This window comes from Colossoma macropomum, unplaced genomic scaffold, assembly GCF_904425465.1.
Source record: "Colossoma macropomum unplaced genomic scaffold, Colossoma_macropomum, whole genome shotgun sequence".
In the NCBI taxonomy this organism is placed as follows: Eukaryota; Metazoa; Chordata; class Actinopteri; order Characiformes; family Serrasalmidae; genus Colossoma; species Colossoma macropomum.
In genome coordinates this window covers 15,611,244-15,638,462 of record NW_023494787.1, presented here as the reverse complement: position 1 = coordinate 15,638,462, position 27,219 = coordinate 15,611,244, and the positions used below count along the sequence as shown (strand labels likewise).

The 27,219-nt window shown below is 39.2% G+C and overlaps 1 protein-coding gene across 1 annotated transcript in view; it reads right to left on the bottom strand.

Moving 5' to 3' along the window:
* thsd7aa (thrombospondin, type I, domain containing 7Aa) overlaps positions 1 to 27,219 on the bottom strand; it is a 168,932-nt gene that overhangs the window by 30,210 nt on the left and 111,503 nt on the right. Inside the window, exons 8-20 of the mRNA XM_036566242.1 lie at positions 22,019 to 22,271; positions 17,900 to 18,015; positions 16,344 to 16,476; positions 15,774 to 15,877; positions 10,770 to 10,964; positions 9,564 to 9,830; positions 5,012 to 5,190; positions 4,607 to 4,612; positions 4,365 to 4,498; positions 3,607 to 3,760; positions 2,595 to 2,736; positions 589 to 704; positions 394 to 511 (exon numbers count right to left, since the gene is read on the bottom strand). Coding sequence (XP_036422135.1) covers positions 394 to 511; positions 589 to 704; positions 2,595 to 2,736; positions 3,607 to 3,760; positions 4,365 to 4,498; positions 4,607 to 4,612; positions 5,012 to 5,190; positions 9,564 to 9,830; positions 10,770 to 10,964; positions 15,774 to 15,877; positions 16,344 to 16,476; positions 17,900 to 18,015; positions 22,019 to 22,271 — 1,917 coding nt within the window. The remainder of the gene's footprint in view (positions 1 to 393; positions 512 to 588; positions 705 to 2,594; positions 2,737 to 3,606; positions 3,761 to 4,364; positions 4,499 to 4,606; positions 4,613 to 5,011; positions 5,191 to 9,563; positions 9,831 to 10,769; positions 10,965 to 15,773; positions 15,878 to 16,343; positions 16,477 to 17,899; positions 18,016 to 22,018; positions 22,272 to 27,219) is intronic.

Here is a 27,219-nt window from a genome sequence, read left to right as displayed (position 1 = left end):
ATCAATCGTCTGAGCTGATGGAATTACACACAAGGACATTATTATCCTCCTCTCAAATGCTGCTTTTGGGCGATAACATAATCGCTCTCATGCCATAAAATGTCTCTGGTTTCAGTCATTACTTTGCTGATGTTATTGTGAAAGACAGCTAAGAGCTCTGAGCAATCCTGTGAAAAACTAACAACTGAGAAACTGATCATATTAACTGACATCACTTCTTATTCCACAAAAACCTCACCACCTAAGGCTTATGAAGTCATCCATAGGTGATAGTTAATATTACCTGCCAATTCTGACTAGCTCTGTCTAGGCCCATTTAATCAGTTTGTCTGTGTAAGTCTATGGAAGCACTAGACTCTGTGTGTATAGCACATCTTGGAGGTGTTGGTGTACCTGCTAGCCCACAGTTGTGAGTGCACTCAGACCAGGAGGACCAGTCAGACAGTTGACAGTTGATGGGACACTCAACCACGCAGGAAGCATTCATCTGCCATTTCCTCTCAAGGTTAAGCTAAAATAAGGAGAATCATATGGTCAAATAATTGTCATAAGAGTAGTACAACACATCTGCTGAGGGTAGTATCATACCTCGTCACAGAACTTGAGGTCCACAGACTTGCCATCACTGCGCACACAGTCCAGCATGCGCGTCTTAATGCCGCTGCCACATACAGCTCGTTCACTCAGCTGGCATGTGCTCCAGTCTGAAAACACGGTAAGAATCATTAAGTATAACTATAATCCTCTAAAACACAGAACTATATAAAAATCTTGATAGGTAATGCCATTTATTTGAGCAACAGGCATTTATTTGTTCAAAACAACACTAACATCGGAATAAATACAAAAAAACAATACATTGTGATTATATGTCTCTCACTGTTGAAACTTATCCATTTTCAAATCTCTTCTCGAGGAAGGCCAGCATTTACTGTAACCAACCAATCTCTAGTTCAACTAACCAATCCTTCATTGAATCGAATCAGGTGTGCTGCTGAATGGAACTCATTTATTGGAAAATAACAAATCTATGCAATGGCCTCTACAGCTGGCAGTATACTTCAAAGGTAACACTTTATTTGAAGGCTACCTACATAGGGACTACATAACACATGCATAAGCACTGAACAACATATTTATGAGCAATATTTGAATATTTATGATCATCTTATGCTAGAAACCGCAAGACAACAAAAGACGTTTCATGAAGTAAATGGCATTGCTTTGACATAAAGGACCCTAACCTAAAGTGATGGACATTTGTTCTATTTATAACACTATTATGAAGCATCATTTTCATAGTTTTACATGAGTTAAAGTACAAAACCCTAGTGTCAATACAACGTCATTTACTGCAGCTTATGTGATCTTGCGATTACTGGCATTAGCTGTTCATAAAGACACAAATACTGCTTTATAAATACATTATTTAATACTTATGCATGTGTTATGGTGTCTTTATGTAAGTAGCCTTCAAATAAAGTGTTACCACTTGAAAAAATGAAAGAATTAAATAAAATTGAACTACCACCGAACAGTTTGTTGTAAAAATACATAAACTGAACTCCAGGCACATCTCAGCATTGCTAGAGGCTACGTGCATTGACACAAGCAACTATGTGACACATGGATCAATCAGAGTCAGAGAGAGGTCTCAGAACAAACAATGTGTTGATTACTAGTTCTGTTCAGCAAGCGGTGCACACCACTCTGTACAAACTCAAACCACTGTGCTGTTTTGGCCAAAAAGATGTTGTTTAGTTTCACTGTATTTATGCTTTATTTGCATTCACACCAGTGTTTTATAGTGTACTGTCTCTCTCTCTGTCATGCTTTCTCTGTCTGGACATAAAAAAAATTATATGAAAAACATGAAAATCACAGATTGTCCAAAAATTTCTCAAATTGTCCAAAGATGTCTCAAATAAAATGTTGTTACAGTAGCGTATATGAAACTTCAAATTTTTCCCTTCTTCCAAAAAATGAGCATTACAGGGTTTTGTAATCTTTCTTTGTCTCTCTCTCTCTATTTCTCTCTCTCTCTCTCACTCACTCACAAATCTCCAATGATAAGGTTTATATTTTAAGTAAACAATAGACAAATTTAACCCTTGTGTGGTGTTCGGGTCTGTGGGACCCATTTTCAAAGTTTACCAAAAGAAAAATTGATGTGATTTTTTATTATTTCAACCACAGATTTCTTGGCCTTGTGTGTGTGTGTGTGTGTGTGTGTGTGAATGTGTTTGTATATGCGTGTGTGTGTGAATGTCTTTGTATAAGTGTGTGTGTGTGTGAATGTGTTTATATATGTGTGTGTGTGTGTGAGGGTGGACAACATGGACAGGCTGCTCACTGGCTACAGCTGCTAAAGGAGAACCCTATGCTGGCCACTTGTGATATTTTAAACACCTGGTATTTTTACATAAATTGTTATGACTGTATTGATTTAAAAAAAAACAATAATGGGGTGGGTCCACCAGACCACTGAGTAACAAAACATGATCACAGACAGTCATCTTATACTAACAGGATATATTCCTTTTACAAAACCACTAGACCACTAAACCAGTTCACTGTCAAATTCTGACAGGTACCTGTGATGTTGTAGGAGTAGTGAAAGCAGTTGGTGTTGAGAGTGCACGGCTCTCGCTCAGTTGTGGGTGGACACTGCTTTGATTCGCCGGGCTGACGGATTGGGCTGGCTGTCCTTTCTCGGGTGTTATTCGCATTGCATGGCTGAAAGAAGCAGAAAACTCTCAGTGACCCTAACTCTAATTAAACATTAGACAAGAGAGAAAAGTTTATGCTGAATACTGTCAGAAGGTTTCCAGCAGAATGATTTTAGACAGGAAAAATGTCTTACTGTTTCAAGCACTGCCAACCTTTTCTAAGAAAAAATTCTCATGTCAAGACATTCGTTTGGAGGGTCTCCCTTCCCCTGCCGTTTCTTCTGCAGGGACACTTTCTCTATGCATGGTAATTAACATCCTTTGCTGCTCTGTGGCAAAGTGTCTGGGAATCACATTTTGATGTGACAGAATAGCCCCCCCCCAAAGAATCCTCCATAATGACCACTTTTACCAACCTAAACCACCACAAGCTATTTATAACAGTGAGACCTAACCAACCAAGCATAATCTACCTTTTCTTGGACCCCTCCTATCTGCCCATTTTTTCTTTTTATTCGAATGCTGCCGGGCCCCTGCTGAGTCCGAATGGCATGACTTTAAATCGGTGTGAGCTGAGCCCATGAGCAGCTCTAAGAAACATGCTGTGTTGCACAACCCTCTCAACAGGAGAATGGAAAATCGGTAGGGGAAGAGGAGTCAGGGCCTCCCACCGACCAGTCAGTTTGCATTAGAGGTGTCAGACGGAGGTTTCTGGGGTTGAAAGAGCTCCATGCTCACCGGTGCTTTGAAGAAGGGCTGAACCCACTTTCATATTACACACCATGCTGTGCTGAATGCGAGCCTGGGGCTCAGATACATATATTAAAATGCCATTGGGAAAAGAAGGAGGCTGCAATGTCAAAATGAGACCAATAGTGTTAAGAAAAGTTGTAAAATAAGTTCTCTGGTCAATAAACAGACTTCATCATTTTCTCACCAGTGGGCATCGACTCCAGGGGCTCCAGTCAGACAGGACACAGTCCTCTGGACAGGGCAGCTTACTTTCTCTGGCTCCAAGTGGCATCTCCTCCGGGTCACACAGATAGTCCTCAACAGGATCTGAAGGACCATCAATTGTATTTTGCATGCACCTACAAAGAATAAACAACTTTTTAAGGGTAACGTATTTGTATTTGGTTGTAGTTTGAACTTATATGTGTGGCAGTCTGTGGTCTGCAGATATAGAATAGTATATAATATAATATAATATAATAGAATAGAATAGAGCAGAATAGAACGGGCACAATGGAGGGCAGAGATACTTGAATCACAGAGGTGACCTGAGGTGAGTTGAAAAGCTTTATTTTTTTGCATATTATTATTTGGCACTTAAAAAAATATACTGGTGCCTGATTTTTTTTTTCTTTAAGGATCCAGTGGCTCCTTACGCTAATTTTTTGTCTGGAGCCCTGAATAGAATAAAATAGAAGCTTCTATTTCCACATGATCAAGGCCAGTAGAAATTGCTACAAAGACAACAGCATACAAATATACATACATAACACCTAAAACATCACAACAGTACAGGAGTGGCTTCCTGTACCCAGTGCATATACGTACATGATAGACTCCTATTCAGATAAATACAATCACACATCAAGCCACAAATAACACTGAAATGCTGCGTACATGTAGCATAAATACATAACAGGAATCATGAATCATATATTTTTATCTGGGTGATGCAAATCATACCTAACTTTCCTGGTCTGCACTCCCTCCCCACAGTTCTCCTTCAGATCCACATTGCTGACTTTCCACACACTCCAAGGTTCAGCCACCCAAACATACTGACCACAGTCACTCTGACATGGTACAACCTCATATACCTGTTAAAATACCACATGGATTTGATTACATATTGATCAACCAGTATCAGATCTATGTTAAACATTGCCAAAGCAGGTTACTTCTCCTGAAAAATGTGTATTACTCACCTGAGCCTACGGTGTGAGTTCAATGACCAAGAAGAAATAGTGGGGAAAAAAACAAGAGAGGGTTAACAAAGAACACTTGAGTTGCCAGACCCATCATAGTGTCCTAGCTCACCTATTTTTTAAAAGTCTATAACTACGAGATAAAGTCGGAACTTTTATCTCCGACATTAAATAAAACATGAAATAAACATGTTTTAATATTAATGTTTAATGTCAATGTTAAATAAACATGATACATATATAATAGTACATCCCTTGCTGTGCATTAAACAGAAATATAATTCTGTTTGGTCCTGTAATTAAATATTAATGATACCCTGGTAATGTAATTAAACATTAAAATGGACCAAAGACCTTCCTTATCCCCAGGTGGTGAACAAACGCAGTTCAAAGTCACCAGCTTACCTGATTAACATGGTCTAGTTTGGGGCATGGTCGACCACCATTGTAAGGCTTCTCTCTAAGCCATTTGGAGCGCACTTTGACCCCACTTCCACAGGACTTGCTGCAGCGTGACCAGTTTGACCATTCACTGAGTTTGCAATCAGATGGACAGGGAATGATACAGGCTTCTTCAATGTAACCTACACAAGCAGATAAGATGAGTCAAAACATCTCAAATAGAACAGCGAGAGAACCAATTTTTTAGCTTCATTGCCTGAAATAACTGTTTTCCCAAAACAGATCATGCGCTACACTGCTATGACACTAGCTATTGGAGCTTTCATAATTCTGTTACGCAAGTCAATTGCTGGTGACTGTACAGCTTTTTCATTTGTTCTGTTCCTGTATTTGTTTTATTCTGGGTTAAGATCTTTTATGCCTACTATCTTTACTGTCACTGTTTTCAGCTTAAGTGTCAAGTCTACAAAATATGTTTACATAAAAATGGCTTGAATATTTGCAACATAGTGCTGAGCAACTTAATTAGTACTTAATTTATTCACTGATGCAGAATAAAAGTAATTGATTGATTGATTGATTGATTCATTCATTCATTCATTCATTCATTCACTTATTAACTTGTTTATTCATTCATTTTAAAGGTCCCATATCATCAATTTTTCTTCAATTTTTCTTTCCTTAAGATCCATTATTACATTACTATTTTCCATCCTCTCTTTATCGTTTATCGAGAATGAAACGCTCCTTATAGCTTCAATGGTAACAGACAGAGCTTAACTGATGGAGGCTAAAAAGGTGTATATATGCGTTTTAGTTTTTCATGACATCACAAAATTAAGTAGGAAGGTAAAGTCTGTGAACAGACTTTAAGTTGGCTTGACAAAGCCAGCTTAAAGCGCTTTAAAAACTAAAGCAGTAGCTAAACACTGTTGATTGTCTTTGATAACTAAATTGGGTTTAAAGAAAGTTATTCCAGGCAGTTGCTACGGTGCTGCTACAAGGTTGCTATGGTATTCTTGCTTTTTACATTTACATTTACATTTACATCATTTAGCAGACGCTCTTATCCAGAGCGACTTACAAAAAGTGCTTTGTCTATCCAGAGCAAGAATCTTCGCTAGCTACCAATAGGTTAGAGAGAAAGCCAGTCCTAAGCTCAGATACTGCTAGAATCAGAAGGTCATTGACACCTAGTGAAAAAGGGACAGAGTTAAACACAGAACAGTGCAATACAATACAATACAATACATAAGTGCTGTACAATACATTCCAATCAATACTTAATTTAGTGCTCATTTAAGTGCTGTATAAACAGGTGTGTCTTCAGTCTGTGTTTGAAGATAGCGAGAGACTCTGCTGTACGGACAGCCAGTGGGAGTTCGTTCCACCACCTGGGTGCCAGCACAGAGAACAGTCTAGATGCTTGCCTTCCACGTGCCTTGAAGGATGGCGGGTCAAGCCGAGCTGTACTCAAAGGGCTTGCTTGTAAGGTGTTGCATGGCAGTTGTTAGGTGGTTGCTAAGGTGTTGCTAAGCTGTTGTTAAGCTGTTGCTATGGTACCCAGGTGGTTGTTACAGTGTTGTTAGGCCATTGCTACGGATTCCCAGGTGGTTGCTAGGCCATTGCTATGGTGTCCATTGCTAAGGTGTGAGGTAGTATGTCAATTTGTATGCAATGTCTATGAGGGTCAGAGTGAGAGGTATTATTTGTAACATCATTTGTGGCAGACAGACTTGAAAGTTCTGAACATTTCACCATTCATTTCCTCTGTATTTGTTTTATTCTAGGTTGAGATCTACACCTACTATCTTTACTGTCACTGTGACAGATGGACCTGTTGAGATGGACCATTTGTGATGCAAATTTCTGACGGCAGAATAATAATAAGAAGAAAGTGAAGAACAGTAAGTTGGCTTTTTCAAGAAAACGTAATGAACCCAAAAGGGCCTTTTTAGCAGCTTTATTTCGTTGTATGAACTCTAAGAACTGGGGAGTGAATGCCACATTTTTAAACATGTTTCCAAACCATACCTTATTTTTTCATTTCAAATATGGGTTTTCTATGACATGGGCCTTTATGAGAATGAGTGAGCAAATCCCTTTAAAATCTTTAGTCACCTCATTTTTAGACACTATGTTGTGGCTGAAGGACTTTAAATTTTAATCTTTCCTTCTAGGAACAAGCAATCTTCCACTAATAAGGATGAAAAAGATATATTAGAATTCAGTGATTGATCTTTCTCATGCTTCTCAGTATCATCACTCTTATCTGGATTAAGCAATTAGAGATCATATTCAGCCTATCCACAGGGCATGGGAAACCTCTTAGGCATGCTAGTAACCATGGTGATGGTTTAAGATAAAGTCAATATAGTTAGATCTGTGTGCATGTCTTTCTTCAATTATCTTCATTCTTGGAGTGATATGCCTCAACCCACCACAGCTACTTTCATGCCTTGCAGTTTCAGCACGCTCATCTTCTTTGAAGAACATCCTTTCAAAGTACAGAATATAATAAGATCTACAAATACAATTTAGCAAGTTTAATTCAGGGAAATACTGCAGTCTTGGGTTTAATATCTATTTTATATACAATTCTGTAGTCAGCAAGCACAGATTACTGCTTGCCTAAAGGTTTTCTTTCATAGGTTGAAAAGCTACACAAATTCGACCCCCTGCAAACTGCCTGAGGCAGCATGTCAGTCCAGCTCATGAAATGGCAGCCGTGCTTCACATGGTGAACACTGTGGGTTCAGACTGGAGTGATGAGGTAGATAGAGCAGCTTAGATGATGCACTGAGAGACAGAGAGAGGGGGAGGAAAAAGGAGAGCTGTCTCCAGCAGCACGGCTCCAGGCACAGGATGCTGAGTCTCTGAGCCTCTCACAGGCTTCACGCTGGGATTACACCATCCAGACGAGAGCAGAGAAATCAAACCTGACTGTGACTCATAAAAAGAAGGAGACTTAACGTCACCAGTATCCGCCATCTCCCCCAAAACCCATCAGATTGCTCCATCATCCGCTACGCTTTGAGGCAGCCCTGTGCACTTCCACGGTACAATCTAAAATTCCCAAACACTGATGCCCAATTCTCTTTCCTGGGCTCCACAATGCATACAGCAGAATGCTAATTTGGCTCGGTTGGAGACGCCTTGACAGATTTAGGCTGTGAATGATGCAGCAGGGCTCTCGCTTTCCACATTGATTTGCTACTATTGAATTTCCCATCAGTGGATACTAAGCGCACACAATGAGGCAAGTGCTTTCCTGTCTCCTGTTGAGATGGACCAAATGAAGGGAACTGATCATGGAGAGTTCGCACAAAATGGTCTAACAATGTTTTCGTTTGCTAAAACATAATGGGTAAAATGCACAGCCAAGAAGCATCGCAAAATCTGTTCTGAGGATTTTTTTTCATATGAGTGAATTCTAGTATTAACTGCACTTCTTAGCTTACAGTCCATAACTATAGTGCAAGCTGAAAGTATGGGAAGTTTTAGAAATATTGGTAATACTTTACATAAGTACAGCATTCCACATTCGCCTTTCATGACAAATGACATAAATGTACATAAAAGTTTATTAAGGCTTATTCCAACAAGCACCAGTTGTCAATTTCAATGTATTTTCACCTCAGTAACTGTTACCAAAACCTTTTATCTAGCTTAAGCAAAAAAATAAAAATCCAAAATATCCCATTAGTTTGCAGTGATGTAGGCTTACTCCAGCATATTATATGAGAAAACCCTTCATACACTTTGTTGATATCAGTCCTTTACATTCACTGCTTTTATTACTTACAAACTAAGCCTAATTTAAAACACCTGATTCATTTCATCAAGCCTTCAGGAGCATCTGACTGGAGGAAATGATGAACGCAGAGGATTAGGGCTGCAATAAGTTGGACTTAAGCTCATAACTCAGAATTTTCAAACTCTAACTAGGAAAAACAACTTGGAATTTATGCTTGTAAAGTCAGGGACGTGCTCTTCAGCATGTGGTCATATCAACACAGCTGCTCACACTGTCAACAGTGACAAAGTACTACTTCTCTACGTTTAAATTAGATTGCAGTAGCATTTGCTTCAGACTGTTCAACATACAGACACAGCATTTGATTAGATATATAACACTGACCATAAAGTTTGCTAACTTGAGGAGGTAAATACATCCTGAATGTTAAAGTTAATACTCATATCCTTAACATTAGCCGGGCAGCTGTTTGATAAGAGCACTTGCTTTCAAGGAGGGATTTGTGTTTCAAACCAGAGTTCGCAAATGTCTAAAATGATGGAATTTTGACCTCCAAGCTCAGATTTCCCACTTCTGAGTTAACATAAATTCTGAAGGGGAATCACAAGCAGCTAAGCAAATGAAGATTCAGTTACTTGGATGCTATTCCTAGAGATTTTCAGTCAAACCCTTTGCTCTATGTTTACTTTCTACGTTAAGGATAACATTTTATGATTATTTTTGCACGTTCAGTGTTGCCTCCACACTTTGGGCCTGTAGGGGATATCTGTATTTAGTAAGCATATTTTCATATCTTACCATGACTGTTGCACCGGGAGGTCTCCACCAGCCGGTTGTCCTGGTCGTAGCACACCATGGCCTGGTAACGGTAGCCCTGACCACACTCCTTGATATCTCCTTGTACTTTCATGCCCAGAAGGCCCTCCACACGGCCTCCCTCAGGCAGAATGCAGTCCGACCAGTTCCCCACCGGCTGGGCGTTATATTTATTGCAGGGACAATACTGTGTCTCGCTCAGTGGGTACAGCTGAGTGTTCTTGCAGTGGTCTCGCTTCTTACTTTTACCTTAGAGCATAAAAAGCATTCACACAAGCACACAGTTCAGAGCTTTGAATAGAACTTACAAGGACTCAGAAGAACATCAAGGACGTCATTCAAAGTCAGAGTGGATTCAAATGTAAATGAAAATGGGCTGCTATTTAGGTTCAGTTAAGATGCATCACTTCTCATTCTTCTGTATTCCTCAAAAAAGCATTGGAAATAGGCTGTAGATAGCATTCTGCATTCCCCTAACTCCTAAAACATTCCCTCAGATCTGCTGACCATGAGTAAATAGATTTATTCAGTCTAAACCAAAGGCACATAGGCCTAATCCTGTGTAATCCTGTTGCAAAGTTTTGCAATTCAAGGACATCTCTTAAAGGACGGTTACGACTTGTACACAGATTACAATTACCCCCTCTCAGCTTTGCAGTAAGCACTTTAAATAGACAATTAGTGACAGTTGTAACAAATGTTTAAGCTACTTTCAGAGAATGATCAAACACATAGGCTAATTGGCTTCCCTAAATAAGACCTTGTACACTGTGCAGGATTTTCCACCCGAATAATTTAAAAACAAATATCAGCCTACAGATATCAGCTATAGATGGACTCAAATGGGACCTTCACTTCATCAAAGTTGTCAAGACAACTCCATTTCTGGACAGAGACAACGCTGGACAGTGTCATCCCCGCTGGTCAGTGACTACACAACATGCCCTCAAATGCATATACACAGCAAAATAAGGAGACAGAGAGAAACAGAAGCAGAAACCAGGAACACAAACTCGAAAGACATTTTCCTTGGAATCACACAACAATCAAAACAGAACATCACATGCAAATCTGTCAAAAAATCATAAACATTCATTTTAAATTAAGCTTAAAAATATTTCAAGCTGTAGAATAGAGAAGTAGCCTGACCAGTGAGAAAAATGGGTCAATGAAATATGTGCAGCTCACCCACAAGTGCCCTCCTGCGAGTTCGCACACCCACACAGTCAGCTGCACAGGATGAGAACTTGGACCAGCTGGTCAGCTGGCAGTCATCCTGACACGGGAGCTGACAGGCCTGAGTGAGGGAGGGCATCGGACCAGCCAGCTTCAGACAGACCCCAATGTCAACCTGCCCACCATCCTGCTTTCTGCAGGACACCGCTTCAGAGGGAGAGAGGGAGAGAAAGGATGTCAGTAATCTAGTAATATACTACTACTTCTTCTACTTCTACTACTACTACTACTATTATTACTAAGAAGAAGAAGAAGAAGTAGAAGAAGAAGAAGAAGAAGAAGTAAAAGAAGCAGAATAGGGCCTTTCAGGGCTTTGGAAAAACCTTAATGATGTCTGTATAATAAAATAACTAAAATGTCTGTAATTTTTTGTGACTTTTTATTCAATGCAATCGTCACATTTATTCTATTTTATAGCTGCAAGTGTTGTACACACACACACACACACATTTTCTAAGATGCTTATCCTTCTGGGTCATGGGGGGTGGGTAGGGGGGAGCTGGAGCCTACCCCAGTGGTCATTGGGCGGAAGGCAGAAAACACCCTGGATGGGTTGCCAGTCCATCGCAGGGCATGCAAGTGTTGTAGTAATACTCTTATTTTATTGTTAAATTTTGGTCGAAAATTATTAGGTTAAATTCTTGAAATAACCAACAGAAAATGATCCAATCAGGACAGGCCTGTCCCTGCAGAGAAACCTCTCTCAACATCCCTAATCAGCCAGCTCAGCTTATTAAACTAGCCCCATGCCTCTGTTCAGGCACCATGCACAAGGGCTGTAACAATACATTTAGCTCACAATATGATTCAAATCATGTTACAAGGTCCACAATTTGGTATATCTGAAATGGTAAACAAACTTTGAATGGATAAATGAAGCTGGGAGGAGGCCAGGAGCTGGAAATATATTGTATGACATGGATGTGCTGGTGTGGGTTCATTATATCTTTTTTTTATTTTATTTGTATGTATTGTATTTATGTTGCATTTAAACTCTGCAAGCATTGCAGCAATACGCTTATTTCGTTGTTACATTTTCAGTATAAAGCAGAACATTAAAGATCTTAAAACATCCTAGAAAAATCGTTGACTGAGGATTTCTTTCCCCTTGGTATCTAGGTAGAAACAGCCCAGTTAGCTGTCCCATTGGTTAGGACTTCAGGAGCTGGACTAAAGGCCTTACATGACTGATTAACTACCAACACAAGGAGAAAGTGACAGTGAATTCAACTAATGATGCTTTGATCTGCAAAGGATGGGACCAATTTTGTGAAAAAAAGCCTCTGCAGACCTTCTGGATGTTCCAAATACATCACTGACAGTGAATACAAGCCACAATCTAAGGTTTCAGTCAGATGTTAAAAATGCAAAACAGCTTTATGCCAGGACTGTTTACTGAATGAGTCACTGTAAAACTGCTACTAGGTAAAATATACACTGTTGGAAATAAAGGTTCTGTGCAGGTACATTTTTGTTCATCAAGGTACAAACAATGTAAATGTACCTTCAAAGATACAACAGTGGTGTTAAGGTCCAACTGAGTACCTAAAATAAGTTTTTCCCACGTGAAAAGTACATATTTGTACCTTTTTCATAACTTAATGTTTTAAAACAGAACCATAAAATAAAACGCCTGGAGACGAGATGGGCTGTGTGGAGTCAATACAAAAAATAGAAAAAAATAGTATTACAGTACAATTACGTTCCCTGACTAAAGGTATTGAGATGTACCCTTGAGGGTATCATCCCAGTAACAACAATGGTACTGCCCCAGTGACACTTTTCTGAGAGTGAATGTTAGTGTTTGTTAGAAGCTTCTAATAAAACATGGAATGTCTTTTACAAGCTTCAAATGTTTATGTTTAGGGTTGCTAACAGAATTTAGCATTATCATAGGGGTGTTTTTCCCTCACTTTTGACTGAGATTTGATGTTTATGTGATGATTTGCTACTTTAGTAGTAATAATAATAATACTAATAATAATAATAATGATGAAAAGGAGGTCTTCAGCTTGCATTTAAAAGAGGACACAATGGTGGCATTTCTCAGTAACACAGAAAGTGGCAAAAAAAACAACCAGAAGACAAACAGTCAAAAAGATAAGAGAAGGAAACAAGGAAAACAAGGAAAGAACCTATAAGCCAGCTTCTTCACTTCTTCATATGGACACATCTTGAAACACTCTTGCACACTTGTTCACAGGTATTGAATAAACTAACTACCGGTGATGGATTAGCATGGGGGCAGTGTAATGCTTATTGACTGGCAGAGTTGAACAGATTCAGACCTGTATGAGTGAGAGAGGGTAAAAGGCCCTGGATTGGATTGCCTCTCCGTGTCTGTGTTTAGCAGGATACTATTACAGGTAATGAGGCCTAATGCAGAGAGAGCCGCTAAAAGATGCCCGTCTTATGATCTGATCCAGTGTAATGCCTCTTTTCTTTATGCTGCTAATAGAAGTCTGAGAGTAGATGTGCAGATAGCCTCTTAAGCTTTACTTTCTTTGTCTAGTGCTCTTCGTTTATTAGCACTGCAGACTTCAGTGTTTTCACTTATGCCCTATTTGGCTCCTTTGTAGTCTCTAACAAGCACTTTAATTCTTAGTACTTTCGTAATTAATTCAATTATGCAAAAGATCTTCTCGTCCTCTCTGCTCAGCTTAGCAAGTTAAATCTGTCACACACTGCTACCTTATTTTCTGAGTAAACCTGGAGGGCTAAGCTGTTCTTTTCTTCCACACGACAAAGATAAACTGACAATCAAACAGTCTTTAGGGTACATACTCCTGCTACAGTTTACAGCAAATCTGTTATCCTCAGTTTTAAACCACTGGATTGGTACACTCTCACCTAGCCAAAATACTCAGTGGTCCCACTGAGCTGGCGTATGATGAGCGTGTTTGGGTCTGAATTTTTATCAGGGTTTTATCAGTATGTGCTTGAGCCTGGGGCTGAGCTTTCCACTGCATCTGAGAGGTTCCTTAACCTCTTGCAATGCATTCTCCTTTAGATCCTGTAGCGTTTACATGGAGATTAATGTTGTATGCAGAAGAGCCCAGGGTAGCACTTTGATGCTAACTAACTCCCTCACTCTCAGAAACTGTCAGAAGTGGTAGGAGATGGTGATCAATTCACTTCCGATCCCACACACTTCCCTGCTGAGCTGTAAGCTCATTTATACACATAGTAAACACACCTAAACACACAAACACACCAGCACATCTCACAAAGCTCTGAAGATTTTTGTTTTGTAACGATCGTGGGTGTTTTCTGAACTCTTTCTGCATTCAGCTCATTCAGATTAGGCTTTACCTGCCCTCTTTGAACAGGCTCTTTTCCTTACTTGAAAGCCTGTTAGCACCAACTGGGTTCACTGTGATAAGACCCACCATGTTATGAAGAACACATTTCTAGCAGGTGGCAATCGCATATGGAGTGACGATCATTTTTCAGTGTGCCATGAATATGTTTGAACTCACAACCTTGCACTTATGGAGGTAAGGCACTTAAGAACAGCAGTACTGCAATAGCTTATCCTACAGCTAATTCAATCTACACTATGTAAATTCTGGGGATTTGGAGACCTCTCTGGTGGAAATGTGTAATTGCACAAAACATGCAGAAAGATGTCATAATGTCAGTTATGCTCCAGACTCCTTCCCACGAATCTGGATGAATATGACGATTGCATTGAAAGAGTATTCACGGAGAACTCAGTCAAAACTTGGTGAAGGACATGTCTTCTGAGGATGTGAGTGAATGATCTGCTATTGTCATCATATCTTCATCATAGTACAATGCTAATTTTGCATTTTAGACCTAAACATACAGCCGGACCTTCTTTTAGAGCCTGATGTTAATATGTAAGGCCTATGACTTAATCTGAAAAACTCCCACAAATTATGACACCTCTAACTTTTAGATTATTATTGTAGTTTTTACCGGGCGACTTACAGCAGTGCACACATACCATATTTTAGCATTTTTTTCTCTCATATAATGCTAGTTCTCCGCTTTTCACAAAAAAAAAATCTTACATAGCACAGCTTTATACTACAGATTCTTTGTTAGTAATTAATATCAAGATATGATTCAGGAACTAAAAGAAATATTGGTGAATTACACACATTGAATGGTCAATTTACTAGGCACATCTACCTTGTACCAACTCTCAGTGGCCATTTTATCATAAACACCTACCATATAAGCACACCAACAGTCTATAGGATGTCTCTATTTCCACATTAGAGTCACTCTATTGTGGAAAATAGTCTGCCAACCAAAAATATCCAGCCAACAGTGGTCCTATGATCAGAAACTATCCACTAAGGAAGGGCTAACGGATGACTAATATAAAAACTGTGCATGAAAAGAAGATCAAATAAGTTCTTTTAGTGCAATGTAGGGTAGTTTAGATTCAAAATTTGTGTTCTCTGCTGAATGTTAAAACATACCAAATTTTTCATAAACTTCCTTCTTAGAACACAGCATGCAGTGAATATTAATATAGGCAACATGACTGCATATGAGTATACTGTATACAACCGGTTGAAATTTAAAAATGCTTCTTAAAAGAGTTGAATCTTGGCTGTCAAAGCAAAACTCTATAATGAACTGTTTTTGACTGGTATAGGACAGATTTGTTATTGAAAGCCCACTAAATGTTCCATAAACATACTCCCTTTATTCATCTATAGGTAAAGAGAGTGGCTTTAGCATGCAAAGCAGACACCGGACCACTGCTGGCACTGTTTATAAAACTAGTCTTTAATAATGGTCTCTAATTAACATTTAAGAGAATGGAGTGTTCAGCTAAGAATCCTTCACTAAGCCTTCAGTAAGAGTTACATGCAAAACAAACAAAAAAAGGGCCAAACTTTGCAGGCCCTTAATCTCTTAGGCCCTTGGAATCGTTCAAATCTTCCACCCTCTTATGGTGCCCCTGTTTCTCTGTACCTCTAGCCTGTAGTCCTGGTCCACATGTCTCCTGAGCTCCAGGGCTGTCCTGCCGAATGGACCACGGCACCAACTGACACCGCCGCCACTTATGAGTCTTCCACCTTTAGCACAAATAGAGTGCACAGTGCTATTACTCCAATGATTTCTCAAGCTTACTTCTATAAATAATACACTAGAATGACATGATTAACTGTATATTGTAATGGTGCTGTGCCTGTGTATGTGTGTGCATGAGCCCCCCAGCTGCCTGTAAATGTAGTATTATGCAGATGTTTTACTAGAATAAGTGTTACCTGCTAAAAAAAAGCATGTTTTTTCTGGTTGTTTGTTTCAGCATATATTACATCGACATTTTCATTGGTGTTTGTTTATGCTTGCTGTCAGGAGGAGTGCGGTGGGCTTTGTTAACTCCCGCCGGCTTCGTCTAGCTGCTTTTTATGGCTAACCACTAAGCCTTCTGTTTTGTGCTGAAGACATGCGTTGCTAATAAAAGAGCAATTGCTATTTTCCACTCTGTTTCCTTGCCATGCCTCACTGACACCACAGTAAGTTCTGTGTTGTGCTCACCTGTAACCAGGGCAGACAGAAGGTGCCTCACACTCCTTCTCCTGGAAGAGAACTTCCGGACAGTCCTGACCTCCATTGGCTGGCATTTGAATGATGATACGTTTCCTTGATTGTTTCTTCTTAGTGGCTCCACCTTAAGAAGGACAGAAACATGGTCACGGCTGAATGAGTAAACCAGTAACCCAAACTACAATCTCTGACATTTTGCATTTTGTGTAATACTCTAATACTGTACTTTTCTCTGACCTGCAAAAGTATATTTGGCACTGTTTCATTATAGCTGCTAAAGCAATATAACATTTACTCAATGCAGTGGATAATACACCTTATTATTGCTATTAAATTTACATTTCACATAATATATATAGTTTCCTTGTGCTGGCATCATCTGTTTGATGCTCTAGCTGCGATAGACTGCACCATCCGCACAGCAACACACTGTCTAAAGCTGTTACTATGGCATAACTTTACCAGCGCATTAATTGTACTAACTGGCTAACTACACAGGCGAGTTCCTATCCTTCATTTTCAATGAAATGTGTGAAGTGGATGTGGATAATTTGCTAATTTGGCCCTGTCACTACAATCACTATAATCAAGTCAGCAGAAGGTACTCCAGTGGGTTGATTTCAGACCGAACTATTTAAAGCAAAAAAGGAACTGTTCAAAATACTTTTTATTTTTCATTTAAAGCTAATTTTACAAAAAAAAGAATAATATCTTTGGGAAAGAAATACATCAAAAAGCATACAAGAACATAGCGTTTTTAATACTGTACGCTTATGCTTCCAACTCCACAGCAGAGCTTACAAACAGCATAAAAATAACTATCAAGGCTTTGAACATATAACAATATGGTGTCTCTTAACACTTCAAATATTTGCATCTGCATAAAGCCCACTTTGAATAGAAAGCTCAACAGGAAAAGACAGTGTATGGAAAGGAAGACTTTGGTGGGTAGACAGTAAAGGATTTCTCCAGCAGATGTTTCCTTGAAAGGCGCCGTGTCAATACTCCACACAAATCACTCCTTGGATGACGATCACACGTAATAAGCATGTTAACAAGCGTCTGGAGTACTGAAGCAGCTTGCCTCACACAGAAAATTACGCCGAAACCGGCCTCCACTTTGCTTATTAGAGCATTTGTTCTGTTTCCGTACGTGTCGAGGGTTGCCAGGCAACAATCTATTTTTAAAGTAATGATAGACTGTCAGTGCTGGAACAACATGCTTCTTTAAGTGCTTCGTGAATCCACAGATAGTTGCTAATTATTAATTTGTTCAGTCTAATATGTTTTCAATGTCCCCGCTGATTGTAATTCATAAGCGCTATCTTCTTAACAATGTAGCCATTTCCTTGATAACGTCAGTAATCTCTGCACAATGAGCAACGAAAGGCTCAGCACAGCCACAATTAAAAGAAACAGAAGAGGGCTACATTAAGACTGGCTTGGACTGAAGGCTACGACTGGATTAGAACTCAATATATAGCTTATGAAGGCCAGGCCATTGGTTATCCTTAAGGCTTAATGTGAGCTTGAAAAAAAGGATATACCTGCTTGGCAGGTAGTGGGACAGGGGGTCCAGTCACTGTACGGGGTGACAATGCAGTCTCTCTTACATGGCAGCAGACATGGTCTCACGGTTTCTGGACGCAGGCTCTCTGGACACCTACGAAAAACACACGTACATACACAGTCATATATGCACACAGACATTTTTCTGAACATTGTTGTTTGAAATTTTTATTTATTTGTTAAGTTTAACATATTAGATGTAAAATATAAAATGTGCCAGATTTTATATTATGAATTGTGCATTTCCTGTAGATAATGTGTAAAAAATACGTAATTTGACCAAGGGTGCCTAAACTTTTGCATACAATTGTCAGACCGTGATTTTCACACCAGTGGGCTGATGAATCCCTATTGAGAAATTTATAACAATCAGCATAGCATGTTCAGAAGCTTTTTCGATAACACTCAGTTTGAGGGCTGTCTACACAGGGAGTTTATAACACATGCATTGGCATTGAATAGCAAATGTAACCTCTTAAAATTCCAGGCTTATAACATACTAAGACTTATTATTCAGTAACTACAGGGACTTCTGTGCAAACTGGTTGAGCTATTCTTAGGTTATAGAAGCGTGTAATAAAACTTTGGGCCTGCTGGCAGGTTTAAGGGGTTAAAGAGCAGCTGATATCAATATTCGCTGTGATGTTTTATGAATTAAATGACATCATACTGACATAATGGGCCTTAAACTAGAGTGACAGAGAATTGTTCCTTCATAGCATTGTTGTAAAGCATTTTTCCAAAGTAAAGAAACTTATTAGAACACCATATATAAGTTTTATATATTTCTACTTGAATTAAAGTATAATTATTTTGATTATTATTAAGGATACCTGTGTCTGCAGACATGAACAACTAACTTCTTTATGTCTGCAGGTCAGACGAGTCTACTAAGTTGAAATTGTTCAGCAAAATAATATAGCAAAATAAGGGTAATAACTCAGTGCTTTTACTTTTGATGCATAATTATGTTTAAAAGCAAGTCATTTTATACTCAAGCAGACATTCAGCCAGGGACCTTTTCTACTTTTACTCAATTACAGGATTTTTGTACAGTGATATGTATGTTCATACATACAATATGCATCAAAATTATCACTTAAGTTCGAGGGGATCGAAATCACAGAGCTAGCTAAGCTGATATGTGGTGTTCTTAACTAGGCATCTGCCTTGTAAGGTGCATTAATTGAGCATGATGCTTTATAACAGTGTTATAAATGGAACAAATATCTGTCAGCATGTGGCAGTTTACTGGAGGGCAGCATTCATAAGACCACATGACACCTACTATGACAACTGAAATAAACCTAAAGATGAATTCCGACAAGCCTCAACTGTCATTAAGGCTGCTTTTGTCATTTTTGATTTCATTTTACGTCAGCAAGTATTATGACACTGATGCTTGTTGGAATAAGCCTTTATAAATGTATATACATTAGGTATAGGTGTAGGTGTTGTGTAGCCTTATGAAAGCTGCCACTATGTCAGTTACATCATAAAACATCTTATGTCATCTTGCATCGTTACTGGCATAAGCTGTTTATAAATAGTCAAGTATTGCTTTATAAATACATTATTCAATGCTTACACATGTGCTATGATGTCCATATGTAGGTAACCTATCAATGGTTTCTTCAAAAGCTCTATCTGAACAACGTTTATAGAAAGAGAATGTGAGTGTGAGTTTGTGCATATGAGTGTAGCAGGTAAAAGCCGGTGCTAGAATAACCCCAGGTAGAAAGTGGGGCTTATTTCCATAGCCAGCATGGGGTCAGTATGGCAGCTCACTCTTCCACAGCCACTGACACAATCATTCTACTATTAAGCTGAATAAATAAATAGATAATTCTTTCTCCCAGCAGCCAGCTCCAGGGGATGACCAGGCCCAGGCGCTTAAAACAACAGGCTGGCAGCTCCTCCTCTCACTGGCTCTGTCTGCTACTAAAATCTATCACACTCCAGACAGATAGAAACAGCCTGGCACACACAAAGAATGGAGTCCATTAACTGATAGAAATGCTGTGGATCAGTGCTGAATCTAAGTCATAACTCGACGGTGGGTGGACAAGCATGGGAGACAGGTCAGAATAGCTCTAAATTAGGAAAATATATAGTGCAGTAGTGTCATAAGTAATTGGACAGTGTACATGGGCAGAGTGGATTCAAAGTGAAACAATGTTAGGGTTTAAGGCCAGAATGTCAGCTTTAAATTTAATTTATTTAGAGCTCTACGTATTTAAAAATATAAGAATCCATGTCCTCTTAGAGTCCTTCCACTTTAAGGTAACAGTAAAGAGTTTTCCATCCACCTTTTTTATGTGAACACTAAAAAACTGAATGGAAAAAACAGAAATTCAAAAATACCTAAATGTTGCATAAAAAAGTTTTACATTTGGATAAGGCTCCATATGGTTTATTGAAAAAGTGATGAAAAAGTGAGAACCAATAATGAAACTGTTTACACCTTTGGTTTACTTTTTCAGCCCATTACAACGCGAGTTGACAAGCTTCGGTTGGACACATTCATCGGCCAGAAGTACAAGAAGGCACTTGGTTTGGGGATAACTCCAGCCTCGCTCCACCTTTATTTTACTGTTTGTCCTCTCACCTGCTAGTCAGTGTTAAGCAGGTTTATTTCCACTAATACAATTGGGTATGGATATACAATATGGAAAAAAACACATTTAATTTACTCTTGTGGTACATGTGGTCACCTCCAAATGTGGTTTGAGTGATCTGATCGTAATCAAATGTGACATTTGCATATGACCAGTCAAAGCCGGTCATCATTAATTAATCAGAGGCATAGCCAAAAAATAGGGGGTCAAAATCAGCTGTACCAGCATCTCAGAGATGTTACCTTTAAGTCTGGAAAGACACATTTTTATAACATCAATGAGATAAACATTAACCTGTACACAAAACTGAATAATTGAATCAGAAAACTGTGGAGAAAAAAGGAACAGCATACATCATACAGCATTTTGAAGGGTAATCAGATCCACCACTAAGATCCCCACCCCCAACAGTGTAGCCTTTCCTTGTTCTGTTCTGTTTGTTTGTTTCTTTGTTTATTGGTTTCTTTGTGTTGTCTCTTGCCTTTCCTAGTGTGTTTTTTTATTGATACTCCTGAGCCCACTGTCTGTTTTTACCTTGATCCCTGCTATGGTATCTGAAGCATGCTGTGGTCTCAAAGGGAAATTTCATTCATTTTTCAAAAATTCTTAAAATGTTAAGAACTTTGTAAACAAAGTCGTTCAGACTGGTCTCGTGTAAAATGCTCTGTTCTAGAGAAACCTTTTAAATCAGAATTGTTCACAGTGGTGGTGATAGGAACCACATGTCCAAAGCATTTAATGTCTCTAAAAGCTCCCTCACATAAAGTTATGACACAAAATGGTTATGAATTCCTTGCCTGAGACATTGTTTTATGATAGTTGTGCAACAAAGTTTTGGTCTAAAATGTATTTTTTGCATCATTTTATGGCAGAAAGGGACATGCAGGTATTGAAAGGCAAAACAGTACCCAAAGAAGACTTTTTATGTTTTGTTTTCAGATTTACTGCTGTTTTACCATCATCATTACATATAAAAGCTCATAAAAGCTTCTCTACAACGCACCATTCCACAACAATGCACTCAGAATGACTTTGTTTACAACTTAACGATTGAATTCTGAAGAAATTTTGAAAAACCCTGTTTTTGTGTTTGACCAAGAATGAAACATGACAATCATAACTAAGACCATGGAAATGGGAGGCTATTCATTAAAACTGTCTTTGATTCCAATATGATAAAATCCATACAGATTTATGTGAGATTCTGCACATTAACCTCATAGTCATTGTTTCATTTCAAATGTGAAACAGCACAAACACAAAAAAACCCTTCTTACAGTTTGTACTGTATAGAAGACACTAATTTAAGATTAAATTAATTCAAGTTTTTCATTGTACTGCACTCAATGAGGTCATATTTTTCAGCCTGTAGCCCATCCACAGCTCTAATGCAAAGGCATTTACCAATCCAACATGAAAGGCAAAGAAATCAAGCACACAATCACAGTGTGACCGACAGTGAACAGTACTGGATCTTACTTTTTGGGTGGCACTTGGCCCACGTTGACGCGCACACAGATGACCTTGCGGGTCTGCATGCCCACAGAGCAGGACGCCTCAGTGCCGCTGGCCCCAGCTCCACTGCGGCTGATTGAGCCATTAGCCGAGGGGACAGAGGTGTCCTCTATGCACTGACCCCACGGGCCCGTCTGCCAGTGGTACACAGTGCAGGGGTGTTCATTACAGCTTCGGACCTCCTGTAGGGAGCTGCTGTTAGGACACTGGACCCCACCTGGACACGAAGAGCACAGCTGCATTAGAATGGTAATTTACCAATTTGATTTTCATGTTCTATTTGTAGTAACATGTACCAGCCTTCTGCATCTATGCCATACAGAAGAAAACATACAGGCCCACTGTAGCTGTTGTAACAAAACCTCACAACTAAAAAATTGTAACTTTAAATGAGAAGGGAAAAAAAAGCTTAACTTTGATTATAAGTTAATGTAATGAGATTTTGGACCACTGCTATTGGTTTTCATCATAAAATGTCCACACAATGTAAAGGAGAGTTTTTTTTTTCAAAAATAAAAAGCAAAACAAATGGACATAGGAGGTTTTATCACAGCAGTAATGATATGTACACATATTTCCTCATTATACAGTACTGTGCAAAGCTCAGAGACCACACTAGGTATAAGTAATTCCCTAAGTATAAGTACAAGGTATTTATAAGTGATTAATTCAAGGAAGACAAATTGCAAATCAAAAAATAGCTGCTGGTGTTTACTTGGATGATGGGAAGCAAAAATACAACCAACTTCTAAGACTAAACTTTGGATGTTTGGAAAAATATCCTTGCAGATTCCTTTAAAAAACTGAAAGCAAATGACTGAAAATGAATGGAAGCTGCAATGAAGACAAAGACTGGACACACTAAATATTGAAAAAAAAGATATTATATTCAGTTGTTGAGGCTTCTGTTAAATTTTCTGTTAAATATGTTTTCTGCTTCTTTTCTGACACTGAAAAATGAATATCCTTTTTATAATGGCAGCTTTGGCTGGAAATTGAATGAATAAATTAACGGTGCTCTCTGACTTTTGCACAGTACTGTATGTCTGAATATGTAATGTTTAAAATACACTGAAATTTGAAGTATGAATAATGGAGACAATGGCCCAATGTTAGCAAACTAATCCACTGCCACAAAGCCACACTAGCCTCTCAGCAGAACACAAAACGTCATATTTGCATGTTTTGTGTCTCTATGAAATGATGTGACTGATGACTCACAGCCTACTGCAGATACACCGCCAAATCTCACATCTAACTATGAGCTGGAAAGAAAGTGGTTCTAATGAGCTCTGACCAGATCGGGTTAGAATAGCAACAAGCTGATTAGCTCACTAAGCCTTCACACAAAACCCCCTCAGTGTTTGTTAACAGGCATTACCCGTGATAAGGTTCATTTATTTTTCATAAGATACCACAAGGCAGCTGTTGCTTTGTTCTTGCAGAGGGAAATTTTTACAGCTTTTTTGTGCTTTGATGACTCAAATGTGAACTAGAAAGTCTGTTTATGCAGTATTTGTTCATTTGCTAATCTTTGTGTTTGGTGTATTTGGTGCATCTGTGGTGTGTTGTTAGCTGTCCCCTGCAAAATAAATAAAATGAATTTATCCTTCACTCAGTAAGTCGTCCCCCCCCCAGAGTGCTACCAAGATGATAAACTAGCCCACCTTTAACAAAGCCATAAAGAGCCCTGCTAAGGAGGGACCCAGGTGGGCCATAAGTGACCCCTGACTGTTGCTGGTTGTCATTAGCAGTTGCAGTGTCCAGGTCAAAGGAACCCCACTGAGGGGTCAGCTATTGGCTCTGTGGTGGGCACTGACCGCAGCACAATCAATGCTGGAGTGGGGAAAAATGGATGAATCATACATTAAGAGGTTTTTCTTCTTCCGAGGCAACTGGAAATTACAAATAATTGACTTCTCCTTTGTAGCGGTGCTGGATAATGTCCTTCTACAGAGGTTATTGACCATTAACACATCCCTCATTAGGTGCGTTTAAAAAAGCTTGCAGAGAACTGTTAGGACTGCTAAGTATAATGTGCTAAAAACAGCTCAGACAACATGTCCTAAAAACCCAAGAAAACTCTTCTCCACAGCACAAAAAACCTCAGAACCTCCAAAGCATCTTGTACTGTATTACAGCAAGTTAATGAACCCTTCCAAGAAAGCACACAGTGTTTCACATGAGGATTAACATTAACACTGCCCTCTATTATTTACTGATCTGCTACTTGGACGCACGGTAATCCTTTGTGTCATTGCAAAAGTGTGCCCTTACATAACTCAGTGTAATTAAGCTCAGCCAGGAGCTTCATCTCTTTCATAAACTCATACAAATGAATAGGAACATCCATATTCAATCCAGTGGACTGGGAACGTGGCTGATCTAAGCATATTTTATTGTATCAGGGATCAGCTACATACATACACCTCCATAAAAGGACATTATCCCCAACCTATGTCAGTGTCGAAGTAATTAAAAGTGAAGATAAAATGTGAAATATCCGCAGCTCTTCTTTTTTCGACTGGTGGCCTTTCAGTCTAAATGTTGGCACATAAAATGTGACTGCACATCTATTACACTTTGAGTCTATTTTTTGCCATTTATCATGAGCAGCACACAAAATACACTAGCATCACGTTTTTTTCAGTCATGAGTCGCCACCGATTGAAAATGAGACTACTGCATGAACATTCTGTTTTACAGGCAGTAGAAAAGGGTTCAGAGTGTGAACCATTATGCCTATATCATAAATGATTTTACCGCTGCATTTTAAAGTAACTAAGTCTTCAGGGGTGTCAAAATTGGATCATAGTTTATAATAAACTCACTATAAAATAGTGATTTTACAAAGTAGTCAGAGAGCCAAAACATATCAGCCTGCAATGGCACTTTATGCACAGACTAAAACAGTCATTTTACTTTTGTATTAACTCTGATTAGGCTTGGTGTAAAAATGTAGATTATTTTTGCTGTTTTATCTGCTCTTCTCCATTAATCGTGTGATTTCTCAACGCTGTGGCTGTATTTATTTGATATGTACAGAATGGCATCTAAAAAAGCCAACACAAGCTCATTTATTGTGTCTCTGATTAAACAAAATGATAACAAATGCCTACTGATCCAAACTGAACAAAGCTTGTGCACTTCCTTGGAAAAAATTTTTTTCTATATCATTTAAACACAACAACAGCCTTTGACAGTGTGTGAAAATTTCACAATAAACAGACAAATAAAATGGTTCAAAATTACTTGGTATAAAATCTTTTTTACATTAACTGACATTACAATTTATGAAGATTTTTGCGCTCTTCTGTAAAACTGGCATTTGGAGTTTTTTTGGACAGTGACAATATCTTATCTAAATTATGTGGCTGTGTTATATGTGGAAATACAAATGTCAGATCTGATATAATTTGCTTCAGATTGGTAACAGCAAGTCGGCAGACACTGATGTACTCAGATTGGACTGAGGCCGAAAAATTTGTTCCAAAAAGGGTTCACTGAAGAATAACTTTTTGATTCCTTAAAGGGGCCTATTATGCTCATCTTCTATGTTCATCATTTTATCTGGGGGTCCACTAGAATAGATTTACATATGTCAGTGTTCCAAAAACACATTATTTTTTCTCATACTGTACATCTCTGTTCATCCTTTGTCTGAATTGCTCTGTTAGAGCCCCTGTGTCTTTAAGGTCTGCCAGTGTGCTCTGATTGGTTAGCTTGCCCAATCTGTTCTAACTGGTCAACCACCAGAGCGGTTCCACCTCTACACGTTCTGCCCCTGTCTTGCAGTCTGCAGACAGAACCTTCTCTCCTGAGCAGCTGTAAACACCTGTGTAGATATTCTTCTAACAGCACCGGCTCTGCCATTTCAGTTATATAGTCAGCCAGAGTCCAATCCTGAAAGTCGGGTGAGCATCTTCTCAACATGGCTGGAAAACTGAACAAACTCTTCCCGGGCTCCAGTAGCTACTGTGCGTTGTGTGAGAGCGTGCCAAGCTTGCCAGTAGGTGGGGAAGAAGGACTGTATTATGAGATTGAGTCATCTTGTAACAGAGAACAGGGCAGGAATCCCAACAAGGTGTTTCAGGCAGCTGAGAAAAATGGTTACTGTAGAAGAGAGAGACTTCTTCTGGTATGTACTTTGAGCTTTGTAGCTTTGCAGGCTGTTTACATGCACGAAAAGCTACATAACACACTAAAAGAAAGCAAAAAAACTATAAAAGCATAATAGGTCCCCTTTAAATAACCTTTTGATGGATGGATTTTCAGGGGACCATTTTTGTAAATCAAATGTGTAGTAAGAAGAAGATTCAAAATGTAAAGATTAAATGTAGAGGGTCTATAACAACTGACGTTTTTCTTCTAGAAGCCAGGAATCATTTTGGAACAATTCTTTTTTAAGTGTAGAGAAAAAGGCCTTTTTACACCCATCCACAGTTCGCCCACACGGTGCCAACACACAGCTCTCCATCATCCCCTGAAGAGCCAGATGGCAGACAGAAGTGTGTCCACACACAACTTCATGCTGCAGTCAGCACACACCTGGTTTGTCAGACGCTTGTCATCCATTTTGGACGCTGTCTGCCAAATCGTTTGAGGGCTAATCAAGCGTGCGCCGCAGCACGTAGCACTGTTTCACCTCCTCTGCGCGTGCAGGTGCGGGCGTACATGCGTGCTAAATCCGTAGCGCCTAAAACTGCCTCCCTCCATGTGTTGCTCATATTAATATGCTTCTCCTGGCAGTGACATGTTCTGGTCTGGTAGAGATATAGTCTAGTGGAGACACTTGCATGACTATTAAACTGATGGCTGTGATATAAAAATGAAGTCGAGTTGATTTGCTCCCAGACAGCAATGCCAGTCCCACTCGCTCAAACATCATATTTGCTGAAATGGAATACTGGCCGGTGAGTGGCAGCTCGCAGGGACAGGGTTTTCACCCAGAGGCACTCGCTTCACCATCACTCTATTACAGATCATACTCTCTTTCTCCTAGCTTGGCCCACCAGAGGTTTGAATCACTTAACACTCTGAGATGCTCATTACCTCTGGGTCTCCTAGCATGGGATAGTGCAGAACCAGCAGAGCGGGGGATGGTTGTGCTGCTAGATATTCATACATCTACTCAGGCCTACTTAAATATGTGCAAGGCTATACTT